This window comes from Emydura macquarii, unplaced genomic scaffold (genome assembly GCF_026122565.2).
Source record: "Emydura macquarii macquarii isolate MOO-44397 ecotype Brisbane River unplaced genomic scaffold, CSIRO-AGI_Emac_v2 contig_2805, whole genome shotgun sequence".
NCBI lineage: Eukaryota > Metazoa > Chordata > Testudines > Chelidae > Emydura > Emydura macquarii.
This window is the reverse complement of record NW_027132942.1, coordinates 2,332,321-2,345,949: the sequence shown is the minus strand read 5'-3', so window position 1 is coordinate 2,345,949 and position 13,629 is coordinate 2,332,321. Positions and strand designations below refer to the sequence as shown.

At 51.3% G+C, this 13,629-nt stretch overlaps 1 protein-coding gene across 1 annotated transcript in view; it reads right to left on the bottom strand.

Moving 5' to 3' along the window:
- The window catches only part of ZSWIM5 (zinc finger SWIM-type containing 5), a 150,722-nt gene that overhangs the window by 40,625 nt on the left and 96,468 nt on the right, over positions 1–13,629 (bottom strand). The window contains 1 exon segment of the mRNA XM_067567835.1: positions 12,306–12,662. Coding sequence (XP_067423936.1) covers positions 12,306–12,662 — 357 coding nt within the window.

Below are 13,629 nucleotides of genomic sequence, written 5' to 3'. Positions count from 1 at the left end.
GGAAGCTCTGAGGGAGGTCAAAAGTGTCTTGAGGCATTTGCATAGGGCCCAACAGCTGAGAAGGAAATCCTGGAGCAGATCTCAAAGCCAGCTGAGTCACGGCCTGCCCTGAAGCACTTCAGAATGTCTTATGATCGCACATGGGCCATTACGGAAAGCGGGTGGGCTGCTTCTCTGACGTTTGGAGAGAAAACAAAAGTGAATGAAAGCCGCCCGGACAAAAACTCCAAGGGGAAAAACAAGCACCAGAAAGTAAATGAACTATAACGAGAGAGAAAAATAGCAGAGACGTGGAGGCGTGGAGGATCATGTCTTTTGATGGGCCTCCTAAGCCTTCTCTCTTTTTCAACCAAACGAGATCAGATGTGGTTTTCTAAGGAAGTCTGATGATTTAAACAGTGACACAACATATGGAAATAAGATAGTAACTGAAACTGGAACAGGTCAGGGCAGTAGGTCAGGGAAGCTCCCCTCCTACCAGCAATGGCAAAAGATTTGATGGTGCCACCGCTCTAGCTGTGTTAGCCAAACCAGGATAGGTAACGAATTCTAAAAAAAAGCTGACACTCATCTTTCGTAACTGTTATTTTTCGAGATGTGTTGCTTACGTCCATTCGAAGCAGGTGTGCGCGTGCTGCATGCACGATCATCGGGTTTTCCCCCAGTGGTGCCCATCGAGTCGGTGCTGGCGCCCCCTGGAGTGGCGCCCTCATGGTGCCATATATAGGGCCCTGCCACCCCTTTAGTTCCTTTTTGCCATTCAGCTCCGACAAGAGGGGAAGGCGGGTGGGTCTCAGAATGGACATGAGCAACACATCTCCAAGAACAGTTACGAAAGGTGAGGAACCATTTTTTCTCCTTCAAGTGCTTGCTCACGTCAATTCCAAGCAGGTGACTCCCAAGCTGACCCGCGGAGGCAGAGCTCACGAGATGGCTGACTGCAGCACGGCCCTGCCGAAACCCGCATCATCCCTAGCCTGCTGGGTGATGGCATAACGTGAAGTGAACACATGGATGGAGGACCAGGTCAAAGCCCTACAAATCTCCTGCATGGGAATTTGTGCCAAGAACACTGCCAAAGTTGCCTGTGCCCTGGTTGAATGTGCTGTCCAGGGCGGGGCTGGAATCTTAGCCAAGTCATAACGGGTCCTAATACAAGAAGTAATCCATGACGAAATTCGTTGGGATGACACCAGATTGCCCCTCACCCTGTCTGTCATTGGTTCGACTTCCGAAATGGCTTGGTACGCTCCAGATAGAATGCTAACGCCCAGCTAACATCAAGCAAATGGAAGGCACACTCCCTGCTGCTAGTCTGTGGCTTAGGGCAGAACACCAGCAAAAAGATTTCCTGACTTGTATGGAAGTGGAAGACCACCTTGGGGAGGAAAGCTGTAGTATATGGTGGGTCCGAGGTCAACGCCTTAAGTTCTGACACCCTCCTTGCTGAGGTGATTGCCACTAGGAAGGCTACCTTCCAGGACAAGTACAGAAGGCAGCAAGTAGCCAGAGGGTCAAATGAGGGCCCCATTAGCTTATTAAGCACCAAATTCAGGTCCCAAGCCAGGATGGGATGACAAACCCTAGGATAAAGCCGTTCTAGTCCTTTAAGGAAACGTGACACCATGGGGTGGGCAAAGACCGATCTGCCTCCCCGGGCTGGAACGCAGAGGCTGCTGCTAGGTGCACCGTCATCGATGAAGTAGCTAGCCCTAGTGGTCTCACGTGCAGCAGGTAGTCCAGTATAAGGGGCAGCGGAGCCTGGTCGGGAGTAATACCCTTTTGAGATGATCGGATGGAGAATTTTTTCCATTTCGTATGCCGCCCTGGTGGATGGCTTCCAGCCACCAAGGATGACCTCCCGCACCTGCTGCAAGCACATGACCTCCCTAGAACCAGCCACGCAGCCTCCACGCTGTGAGGTGCAGCGAGCCCACTTTGGGGTGGCGAAGCTGTCCGTGGTTCTGAGTGATAAGATCTGGGCCCAGAGGCAGAGTGACCAGGGTGTCTATGGACAGCTGCAGCAACGCTGTGAACCAGTGCTGCCTGGGCCAAGCTGGGACTAGGAGGATGACCGAGGCCTTGTCTCCCCTGACTTTCAGGAGGGCCTTGTGAATCAGAGGGAATGGCAGGAAGGTGTATGACAGGAACTGGCCCCACGGGAGAAGGAATACATCCGCTGAGGAACCTCGGCTGTGGTTCCAGTAAGAGCAGAATCGATGGCACTTCCTGTTGGAGTGCGTCGCAAAGAGGTGCACTTGGGGAAACCCCCACTTTCGGAAAATGTCTCTTGCTATGTCCAGGCAGAGAGACCACTCGTGGGTGGTGAAGGAACGGCGGCGATGATCCTCTAGTTCGTTCTGGACTCCAGGCAGGTATGATGCCTCCAGGTGGATAGAGCGGGCTATGCAGAAGTCCCACAGGCTGATGGTCTCTCGGCACAGGAGAGAGTTGTGTATTCACCCTATATAGAATATTACTGGGGTTTGTCTGTCATCACAGACATAACTGTCCCCTGAAGTTGAGGCAGAAAAGCCTGACATGCCAGCTGCACTGCCCGAAGCTCACGGACATTTACATGGACCGACAGCTCATCCACGGACCACAGACCGTGCGTTGTGAGTGAGCCGAGGTGAGCCCCCCAACCCAGAGCCGAGGTATCCGTGGCCAGCACCACTGACGGCTCCCCTGCAAACCGGCTGTAGATCTAGCCACCACCGCAGGGCTTCCAGCACTTGACATGGAATGGATTCCACCTTGTCCAGTTTGTCCCTGTGGGGACAATACACTGATGCGAGCCACAACTAGAAAAGTCGGAGTCTTAGCCTCGCGTGTCTGACCATGAAGGTGCATGAGGCCATGTGGCCTAGAAGGGTGGGACAACTCCAAATTGTGGTGGTGGGAAAGCTCCTGAAGCCCCTTATCAATGCTTTCATGGTCTGGAAATGAGCCTCTGGGAGCAACGCCCTGGCCTGGACTATCCCAATGACTGCTATTCTCTGTCTTAATGAGAGGCAAGGCTACTCTGGAGGGCTCTTCTGGCGTCAGGATATCCACCGTCGGGTCCGCTGACTCTTTAACCTCCTCCGCTTGCAACCCCAAGTTCTGAGCCACCCGTCTCAGAAGCTGCTGATGGGCTCTGTCGTCCATCGGGACAAGTGTGGCCGACGAGCCGCCACCGTTTTGTCTGGGGCAGAGGAGGACAAGGCTCTCAGCCTCCAGCATCTCCCAGGCCGGTTCCTCCACATTCCCTTCAGGGCACCCCTCAGTGCCGGCGCCCTCCCTGGCACCGTGCCCTTCACTGGCAGACGCCGCAGGCTCCTTCTCCCTGCAATCACGGACCTCAGTCGTGGGAGGGGCTCTGCACTCCGAGGTGTGGGATGTCTGTGTCTCTGACATGACTGAGTAAGGGCCACTTGAGTGCATTCCCTGGGCCTGATGGTATGCCCTTGGAGTCCCAAAGGGCCATTGCTGGGGCAGTTGCCATAGAACTGGCCATGTGCCCATGGGCGGGCCCTGCCCCTTGTCCTCTGCAGCGCGGCACCTGCTTGACCTGCGCCTGCTGCCCTTGGGTGGAGACGATCCAAGTCTGAGGACTGGGAATCCCCCCTAGTGACCATGGCGGTGTCGTAGCACTGTGTTGCGGCACTGGAGAGCAGTGCGTGGAGGATTGGTGCCTGTGCTCGGAGGAGCGGTGCTGAGGCGATGGCGAACGGTGCCAATACCCAGGTGATCAGTGCCGGGGCAGCGACTGGCAGTGCTGATCTACCAACGAATAGCACCACGACGAAACAGCCCAGTGCCATGGCAAAATCGAGTAGCGTCTCGGCAATGGTGACTGGTGCCATGGTTCAGGCAAGCGGTGCAGTGGCAAGGGTGACTGCCCCGATGCCTCAGGGACCGGTGCCGTGGCGAAGGCAACTGGTGCCACCTCGTTGCCAGCTTGCCTCTCGATGGCACCACCACATGCGGTGCCGGAGGTCTTTGGTCGGCTCTGCCGAAGCCGGGGACTTGCGGGCCATCATGGCGATCAAGTCCCTTGCTGCCTCAAAGGTGTCTGGCGTCGAGGAGAGCTCCAGTTCCTCTAACTCGCTATCCCTCGCTGAAGAGTTCCTGCATGCCGGACTCACGGGCTTCTGCAGGGGCAGTGTAGACAGCTCTGGGAACTCCTTGGTCTAGTGTGACTGGGGGCGCGACATGGAAGCGTACTTTCCCACGGTACACACTGTAGGGGAGCGACCTCGACCTGTCCTTTGCTTCTTGCACAGCACCGGCGAATGAGACCAATGCTGCACTGCTTTGTGCGTTGGCAAGCAGCGCCGGGATTCTCTTGGGGGCCAAGCCCTTCTTCGGCACCGGGTCTCAAATCGACGCAGGACAGCGCGCACCAAAACGCTAGGTAGGTGCTCGGTCCGGGGCCTGTGGGCATAGAGCTGCCTCCATCAGGATCTGCTTCAGCCTAGCACGCCTTTCTTTTCTGCTCCTGGGGCGAAACACTTTACAGATCTTGCACCGGTCGATTTGGGTGTGACTCCCCCAAGTACCTGAATCAGGAGTCGTGCGGGTCGCCCTTGGGCATAGGTTTATGGCAAGCACCACAGGGCTTAAAACTTTGGGCCCCCGGCATGCCCTGGGAAGGGGAATACCACAAGTGGGGATGAACTCCCCTAACTCATTCTAAACTACACCTCTAACCACAACTAATTCTAACTCGATTTAAAACTAACAGGAACCGCTACTAGAAGAAAGCTTGCAAATGGAAGGCGGGGAAACTCCGACAACCATCACTGGTGGTAAGAAAGAACTGAAGGAGCGGCACGGCTCTATACACAGCACCATGAAGGCACCACTCTAAGGGGCGTCTGCACCGACCTGACGGGTACCGCTGGGGGAAAAACCTTCTGATGACCATGCATGCGGAGTGCGTGCACCTGCTTGGAATTGACATGAGCAAGCACTCGGAGAAGAACCCATGTGTGCTCACGGAGTTTCTATTTACACTCCACATTGAAAGAAGAGGGAGGGTTTCACCACCCCTGGGCTGACCAAGAGTTGAACTGACGGACCCTAGAGGGGAAGATATTTGTAAATTCAACGTTCCAGGGAGAGGCTTGCACCCTACTGTGCCTCCTGGTGCCCGGCTCTGCAGAGCCCGCAATGTCACCAGCGAGACTAACACCATGTAAGGTGTGAAACAGTCACACTCCACCTTCTAGCCCAAAGATCAGTGGCATGGGACAGAGGCTTGGCTGTCCGGATGAGAAGTGTAAGCTTCATGCAGAAGGCAATGGGAGGGATCTGATGAAGGGCTGATGTGATCGGAGTAGCGAGAGAGGAAGCTGTTATGGAAAGATCTGTTTAAGCCATCTAGTGCCTCCCCTTCCCCAGCAGTGCCCTATTTTTCCCCTACTGACTACATAAAAACGGCCATGCTGGCTCAGACCAATGGGCCATCTAGCCCAGTATCCGGTCTTCCTACAGCAGCCAATGCCAGGTGTGTCAGAAGGAATGAATAGAACAGGAAATCATTAAGTGATCCATCCCATCGGCCATCCCCAGCCTCTGGCAAACAGCAATCCCTGCCTCTCCTGGCTAACAAGTGCTGATCCAAACCCCAAGAATCCACTTGCGCAAGGTGAGTAAGCAGCTTTCCTGAGGGATTGCTATCAACACCCGCAGGACCAACTCTTTCATTTTAAACACACTGAGGTCCTTATCGATTCATAGATTCCAAGGGCCGGGGGGACCACAGTGATCCTCTGCTCTGACCTCCTGCACAACACAGGCCGGAGAACTGCCCCAAAATCATTCTTAGAGCAGAGCTTTCAGAAACGCATCCAATCTTGATTTAAAAACCATCAGCGATGGAGAATAAACCATGACCCTTGGTAAACTGTTCAGTGGTGAATTACTCTCATCCTGTTTCCAGTCTGAATTTGTCTAGCTTCAACGTCCAGTCATTGGATCGGTGTTAGACTTTTCTCTGCTAGACTGAGGAGCCCGTTATTAAATATTTGTTCCCCGGGTAAGTATTTATAGATTATAATCAAGTCACCCTTTTGCTTTCTCTTGGTTAAATTAGTCGATCAAGCTCATTGAGTCTATCATTATAAGACCGGTTTTCTAATCCTTTAATCATTCTCCTGGCTCTTCTCTGAACCATCTCCATTTATCATCATCCTTTATGAATTGTGGACACCAGAACTGCAGAGACAATTCCAGTGGCAGGCCCACCAGTGCCATATACAGAGGTCAAATAACCTCTCTGCTCCTACTCTAAGTTCTCCTGTTTATGCAGCCCAGGATCACATCTCCTCTCTTGGTCACATCACCACACTGGGTGCTCGTGTTCAGCAGATGAGCCACAAGGACCCTCAAATCTTTTTCAGAGCTAGCTCGTGTGGTAGGGAGGAAAACCTTCCAAACATGAACCAAATATAATCTCATGCAGAGCTGTCTTCCTGAGTCTGCAGACTGACTTGCAGCCAGTGCTTTTGCTGCTTCTCAGAGCTGCAATAGTGAAAACTGGCCAGTGTTGTTAGTGTACCACTGCTGCTATTCAGAGCCCTCTGGGCTCCATCTCCTTCTACTGCCTTCCTGAGCCCTTTTCCTCTGAATCCTGACTCATCACTGCTTCATAGCCTTCTCCTGCAATACCCTTTCACTTGGAACACACTTCCCCTGACCAGTTTAAAGAGTCTCCTGATCTTTCCACCTCCATTAGCTCCTCAAAGACACACTTCTCTCACGCGGCTCAGCAGCAATATCCCCACTTGAGGGGCATCCGCCAGAGAAACCCACATGCAAACCAAAACTGCTCTTCTTCATGCATCTGCCCCATGTGCTTTATTATCATCCAGCTCCATCGTCTTAGACTGCAAGTTCCTTGGGGCAGAACCATGCTTTCCACCAAACAAAATCATCGTCATCTCTGTGCAAAGCATGAATCCAAGTGCCATGAACTCTCAGGGGCCGGGATGAAGGTAAATCCGCTCATCCAGAGGGGGAGGAAGAGAGCAGGCAGCTAGCAGGAGTAGAAAGTGGGTGTGGAGTGCTGATGGGGAGAGAAAGCCTTCCAGTACGTTTGGCTTGTACCGCAGCAGAAACAGCTACCACCAGATCAGTCTGCCCCTTGAACAGCTTTCCCTTGCTGGCGCCAAAGCCAGGCATTACCACCCAGGGCACATGCCCAAGGAAAAAGGACAGGAAACAAAATTTGATTTGCAGCGTTAATGACAGCAACCCCACCGTCTTGTGCTCCACTGACCTTTACTGCAAGCCAATGAGTCTGCACTCAGAAGAAAATGCTAAGAATGAAAGTCTCTGTGGTCACCTTATCAAAGCTGTCAAAGAAAACTCGGATCACGGAGGGGTTAAGAGTGGGAGACACTTTCGTTATGAGCCCCTTGCTCTCTGCAATGTTCCAGTCAAGCAGATCTCATGATGCAGAGACTGGGACAGAAAGAGATCATGTAGTGGCCCTCCGGCAGGCCCGGTTCGATGGAATCCTCATGTCTCAAGCACGATACTTTGGCTCTGTTGTTAGGCTGCGTCCCTTGACTGCTGGAGATCCCAAGTGTCCTGCTAGGAAGGGGATTCAAGCAGATCTGAGCCCAGCATGGAAATTAACGGACTCCTTACAGCAGTGGTTCTCAACCCGTGGCCCGATCAGCAGACCACAGCGGCCCATGTAACATCCTCAGGGCTGTAACGCGGGCGGGGTGGGAGAGGCACCTATAGGATGACCAGATGTCCTGATTTTATAGGGACAGTCCCAATATTCGGGGCTTTTCTTATATAGGTGCCTGTTACTCCCCCAGCCCCATCCCAATTTTTCACACTTGTTATCTGGTCACCCTAGGCACCTGCCCGGGCGCAGAGCCAGTGAGGGGCCCACAAAAATGCAGTGATGCAGAATCAGGCCCAGTGGCATCAGCCCCCCCTCCCCTACGAGCAGGATCAGGCCCAGCAGCATGAGTGCTCAGCACCCCCACCCCGCAGGATCGCGGGGTCCAGTGACCCCAGTGGAAGCAGGCTTGCTGGCACTCCGATCGGAGTAGCAGGCAGGCTGCAGAGCACAGCTAGGTGCAGCTGAGGCAGGAGACCAGCAGGCGTGAGGCGGAGGGTGCAGGGGCCTAGAACTGTGGGGGATGCAGCAAGAGGAGTGCAGGGGACAGGGATGCAGGGAGGGGGTTGTAGCTGGTGCATGGAAGACCGACTTTTAGGTTGGGAGACTGGTGGCTGGGGAGTTAGATACAGGGGCACACTCCCTGGATGTGGGGCATTGAGTGCATAGGGGGCAGTCCCTCGGCAGGGGACTGGATGCTGGATGGAGCAAATCTCTGGGGCGGGGAGCGTCCTGCCCTGGGCAGGGCACCCTATCTCTGCAGAGCTGGCACCCGTGCCAGCCCATTGTTGGGGGGGGTCTGGATGCTGGGGGAAAAGTCTCTGGGGAGTTGGGTGATGGGGGGCATTCCCTCACTGGGGGGGCAGTCTGGGGAGGGGCTGTCCCTGGGGAGGGGACAGCCCCTGGTTGGGGAGCGCCCCACACCAAGCAGGGCTCCCCCTCTTTGCAGGCAGGCTCTGCCGCTGCCGCTCTCCATGCGCTCAGCCCAGCTGTACCGTCAACAGTGGCGCGGAAGCAAGGGTGGCAAATTCGCCATACCAGCCTTGCAGTACATCAATTCATTTGACCAGCGAACATCGTGACTTGCTTTGCTCATTTAAAACGCTCTCAGTAGACACCTTCCAGGGCTGAAATGAAAGGCACTGGGTCGGCCTGAATGATACATTGATGTCAAATAACAAATACTAAACTTTTTTTTCTGATGTACAGGTTAGTACATGTATTGTGTGGATGCGGCCCACATAATGCACAGAGAGCTGCCTATGCAGCCCACCACGGTAAATAGGTGGATCACCACTGCTGCACCAGTAACAGGACTCTCAAGCCCTAATGCTAGTGACTCTCAAGCCTCAAATGGGCTCCCAGATGCAGCTGATTGCGCATGACTCTCCATGCTGGCTGTTCTGAATTTGCAGAGGAATCTAAAGCACCTCTAGGAGGCGTCTGAACATTATCATCCCTATTTTATAAATGGGGCAATAGAGACACACACAAAAGGCCGAGTGACTGGCCTATGCTTACCCAGCAAGTCAATGAGGTGAAGAATCCAACATACCCAGTTCCCAGCTGCTTGCACTAATCACTAGACAACGCTGCCTCTGCATGACTTGCTGCACTGAAGGGTTCCCAGCTCGGAGCAGGGCTGGTTAGTGAGTGTGAATCAAAGCGGCAGGACACCGAGTGATCAGATCGATACTTGCATCTTTATAAAAGGCAGCCTCTGCTCTGAGCGGAGCCAGGTATGGAAGATTTAATACTGATCTCACGTTTAAATGCTTGCTCTTTACGGAAACGTGGGATTTCAGGGAAGACAGCTCCTTCTCCAAGATGAAGAAACTCAGGCTGCTGGCAGAGCTGGCTAAGATTTGGGCTGACGAGGCTAGCATGCTGGAAGACGCCTCAGATTTTAAGACGATGAAGAAGAGCTAAAGCTTGGCACCAGGAGGATTTCAGCTAGACAAGAGTAGGAACAATTAGGGACGGTGGAATTAGGAAATGCATCTTAAAAATACCATTTAAAGTGTTTCCATCTGATGGAACTTTCAGGGGAATTGAATCAACTTCCCAAAGAGATGGGCGAATAAAAAAAATGTACATGTTTTAAAATCACAGCGTCAAGAAGAGACAGAGATTGTCTTAGGATAGCACAGATTCTGGCAAGGAAGGACAGGGCAAGGGAAAAACAGACTAGGCCTACCTCAGATTTCTTCCAGTTTCAGCTGTTAGAAGAATCTCTGGTATACCCTCTCTCTGTCAGATACATAACCGCTCCAGATGGAGGTTGCAGAACTTCCTTGCTTCCTTCATTTAGGCCTTGTTGCTCAAGATGCACTTTCCATATAACTGCAATGGTGGCACCCAGAACAGGTTGCAAACTGATCCAGTTCACAAGCTAAAACCTGGACAACAAGCTTCAAAACACTCAAATTTTCTACTGGGCCATTTGAAACACGAGTCATCTGAGGGACCTGATGCTTTATCTTTAGTTCTTTGAGCCATGCTTTGAATCATGATGGACTGAGAGAAATCGATTGGCATTATGGATCTTGACATCTACCCCCAGAAGCGTGTCTGTGTCACGGCATGTGGTATTTAAGTTTTGGCGTTAGAGCGATCTCTTTTATGAAACTGGATAGCTAACCACGATGTTTTAGAAAGCCAGACCCTTACTTTTAGCAAGCATGTGTTGCTTTGTCAGATCAAGATAATTCGTTAGTCTATATAGAGAGAGGGTTTTTCAAAAGAATATTTCATTACTCCAAACTTTAAAAGCTAGACCCTAAATAAAAACCGTCTGTACTTTTACAAGACTCGTAATCAATATGATTTTGGATGTGTAAGGCTTGAGACTGTTTTCAGCTAACAAGTTGTACATTAAAACTCATGTAAATGGCTAATCCTCAAGGACAATGGCTCATGCAGACATCCGATGACCCAGGTAGCCAGATGTCCTCTTTAGTGATTTTAATTTCGATAAGAACAACACATTTGCTTTTAGAAATTCTGTCTGTCTGTAAAGATCCCCCCTCCCTTCTCCCTCCACCCTACCCCCCACCGAGTGTAACCCTAACATCCTTGATGCAAGTAAAGTATTTAAGTGTCTCTGCATGTATGTAACTACCATTATCATTGTTGTTTCTCTCCAGATGGAACAATGTCTGTATTTGTAAGTGAATAGATAAAGAATCTAAACTTACTATGTAATCGATAAGAAAGGGTATATAATTGACCACTGTAACCCCATGAAGTTGAAGCTGATTTCTCAGACTTCCCGGTATTGTGAATAAACCCCTTCAGTATTGTGTGTGCTGCCTGATTCTTGGAGAAAGCATCTGTAAAGCATGAAGGATTCTATCTGCTGATTCTACAGCAACCAATACATTCCCCTTGGACAGGGTCTTCAGGCTCTTCCAACTCTGGAGAAAGAAGTGCTGTGAAATGGTTCAGACTGGCTCTCCCACCAGCGAAACTCCAATGGTTAGGTTCACAACCGAGAGTTGCCGCCATTTTTGCTCATGCTAACTTTGATCTACACAGGGATTCAGACCAGTTTTGATCATACTTAGCCCTTATATCAGGCCTTCCATCTTCAGAGCACTTTACATACATTAATCCCCACAATAATACCTTTACGCAGCAGAGAAGTATTATCATCTCCATTTTGCAGCTGGAGAGATTGACACAGCAACTCACAGACTGATGATTGTCAGAGGTGCTGCGTGCCCTGAGACACCAATAAAGCCACAGAGAGCTGAAGATGCACTGCCTCTCTGAAAACCCTGGTGATAAGTGTCTCACTCCAGGCCATGTCAGAAGCTGGATTAGAACAGACGAGATCCTGGCACTAAATGTTGTGCTCAGCTCACTGGACCAATACAATTATCACTAGGGCTCACCGATACAATGCTTTCCAAAGGAGGATCTCAAAGCACATTACAAATGTGAATTGAGTGTCACAAACTCCCCCATCCCTTCTGAAGTAGGGCAGGATCGGTATTCTCATTTTACAGTTGGCAAATTAATGCACAGAGAAATTAAATCCTCATCAGCCTTTGGCTCCCACTGGGTTAGCTCCATTGGAGATAGCAACGTTCGAAGCCTTGCTATGCCCAGCATTTTAAATAGTGCATCTTCTAACTCGGCTTTAGGCAGGCTCAGCTTCCAGGGCACCGCACATCGATGGCGCAGACCTGGGGTGGGAAGAGGGAGTGTTTTCCAAGATTTCTCTGGTGTAGACAAGGATTAGGTGAGTTGGCCAGAGCGGAGCCAAGAATCAAACAGTTCTCCTGACTTCCCGTCCCGTGCTACGCTTTAACCCACAAAGGATTCTCCTTAGAGGAGAGAAGCACGTGCAGCCTCCCCCTCTATTCTGTGCCATTTCTTGCACATCATCTGTGACCCTTGGTTGTATTTTATCTGTATGATCCACCGGTCAATGAATAAACATGAAACTAACAACAGAGACCAAAGCAGATCCAAATGTCGAATGCCAACGTGATACTAACTCAGGCACTTGAACATCAATTTAATTTGCTCCCTTTCATCTCTCTGTGTGTGGAAGCAGACAGCCAAGGCACAAAGGAAGGCCAGGTCCACTATTGTGAAATCACTACCGCCAGCCCCCCTCTCTATCCCCCCAGCATAAAGATATTAGCATAAGTCAGCAAATAAGAATTACCATGTGTTTGGTTGATCTCAGAGTTGGAGGACAGGATGTCATCAGCCAGTTTCTGGGCTGTGGGCAGTACCTCGGTGTGGTGTTCTGTGATTAAATACTGAACAAACTTTTGTAGCTGGTCCCTGTTCATCTGGAAAAGGGTCTCTGAGATGGGAAGACGGAGTTTGACCTGCTCTGGCTTGCGGATCCTGTACAGCGAGAGCGCCACGACATGCGCGCAGTAAAAAATGTCCTTGTTCCCACAGCCACATGTCACGGACGTGATCTTGCAACGGTCAAAGCTGATGGCCACTTTGTAGGTCATCTCTGGTTCTGTCGCAGTTGCCGGCTCCGTTACTGTCCCACTCAAGTGGAATCCTGGGAGAGAAAGAGAAAAAGAAAAAAAAACAAGAGAGGCAATCTTAGCTTTGCAAAGGGACCCCCACACAATGCTCTGGAATGCTGATGGCACTCATATTTGCAAGTGCCTGTGCATTTCAAGAAATATCATCCAAAATGTAACTATTTCTTGAGGATCGAGTTCATAGACTGCAGTATTATTTGTACTGCAATAGCTCCTAGGAGCCGCAGTCATGGACCAGAGCCCCATTGCACTAGCTGCTGTACAAACAGAACCGACAGACAGGTCCTGCCCCAAGGGCCTTACAATCTACATAGACGGCAAGAAATGACAGACAGACACAGACAGACAGACGGGAGAATACAAGGAACAAATGAGACAATATTGATCAGCATGGCAGGCAGTCGTGTCTACACACCAGCAGCTTAACTGTGGTCAGGTTTTTGTAGGAGTAAGGGCAAAGGAGTTTTGAGGTGGCAGTTGAAGGTGGTACTGAGATGGCGCTGGGGATGTGTGTGGGGCGCACAATTGAGCAGCATGGAAGAAACCACGAAGGGGTCTGAGAACTGAACAAGTTGGCAGCTGAGACTGACGTCACGGGCTGATCGGAGGTGAGCACTGATAGCTTGATAGGTCACGTGCTGCCTCATCCTGCATCATTCCAGGACAGTGACACGCGAATCCATTCAGACCGGGTGTCCGAGAAAATGCCAGCTCAGTAGAATTGATGCCCCCCCTCCACCCCTGAATTCAGCCGTATAATCAGCACGTTCTGTCTTTGCGGTGCTCAGCTTAAATCCTGCAGAATGAAACACACAGACACTGCTCCAGAATGAATCTTCCTCTGCGTGTGCATGCTGCTATTGTAATTCCCGGTGAGGAGGACCCGTCACATACACTCACCAGTGGGCTGCACTATGACGCTGGAAAGCTACTAACAGAGCTCTGCTCTGGGCACAGGCCTACTGGGTGGCTGTACTCTGA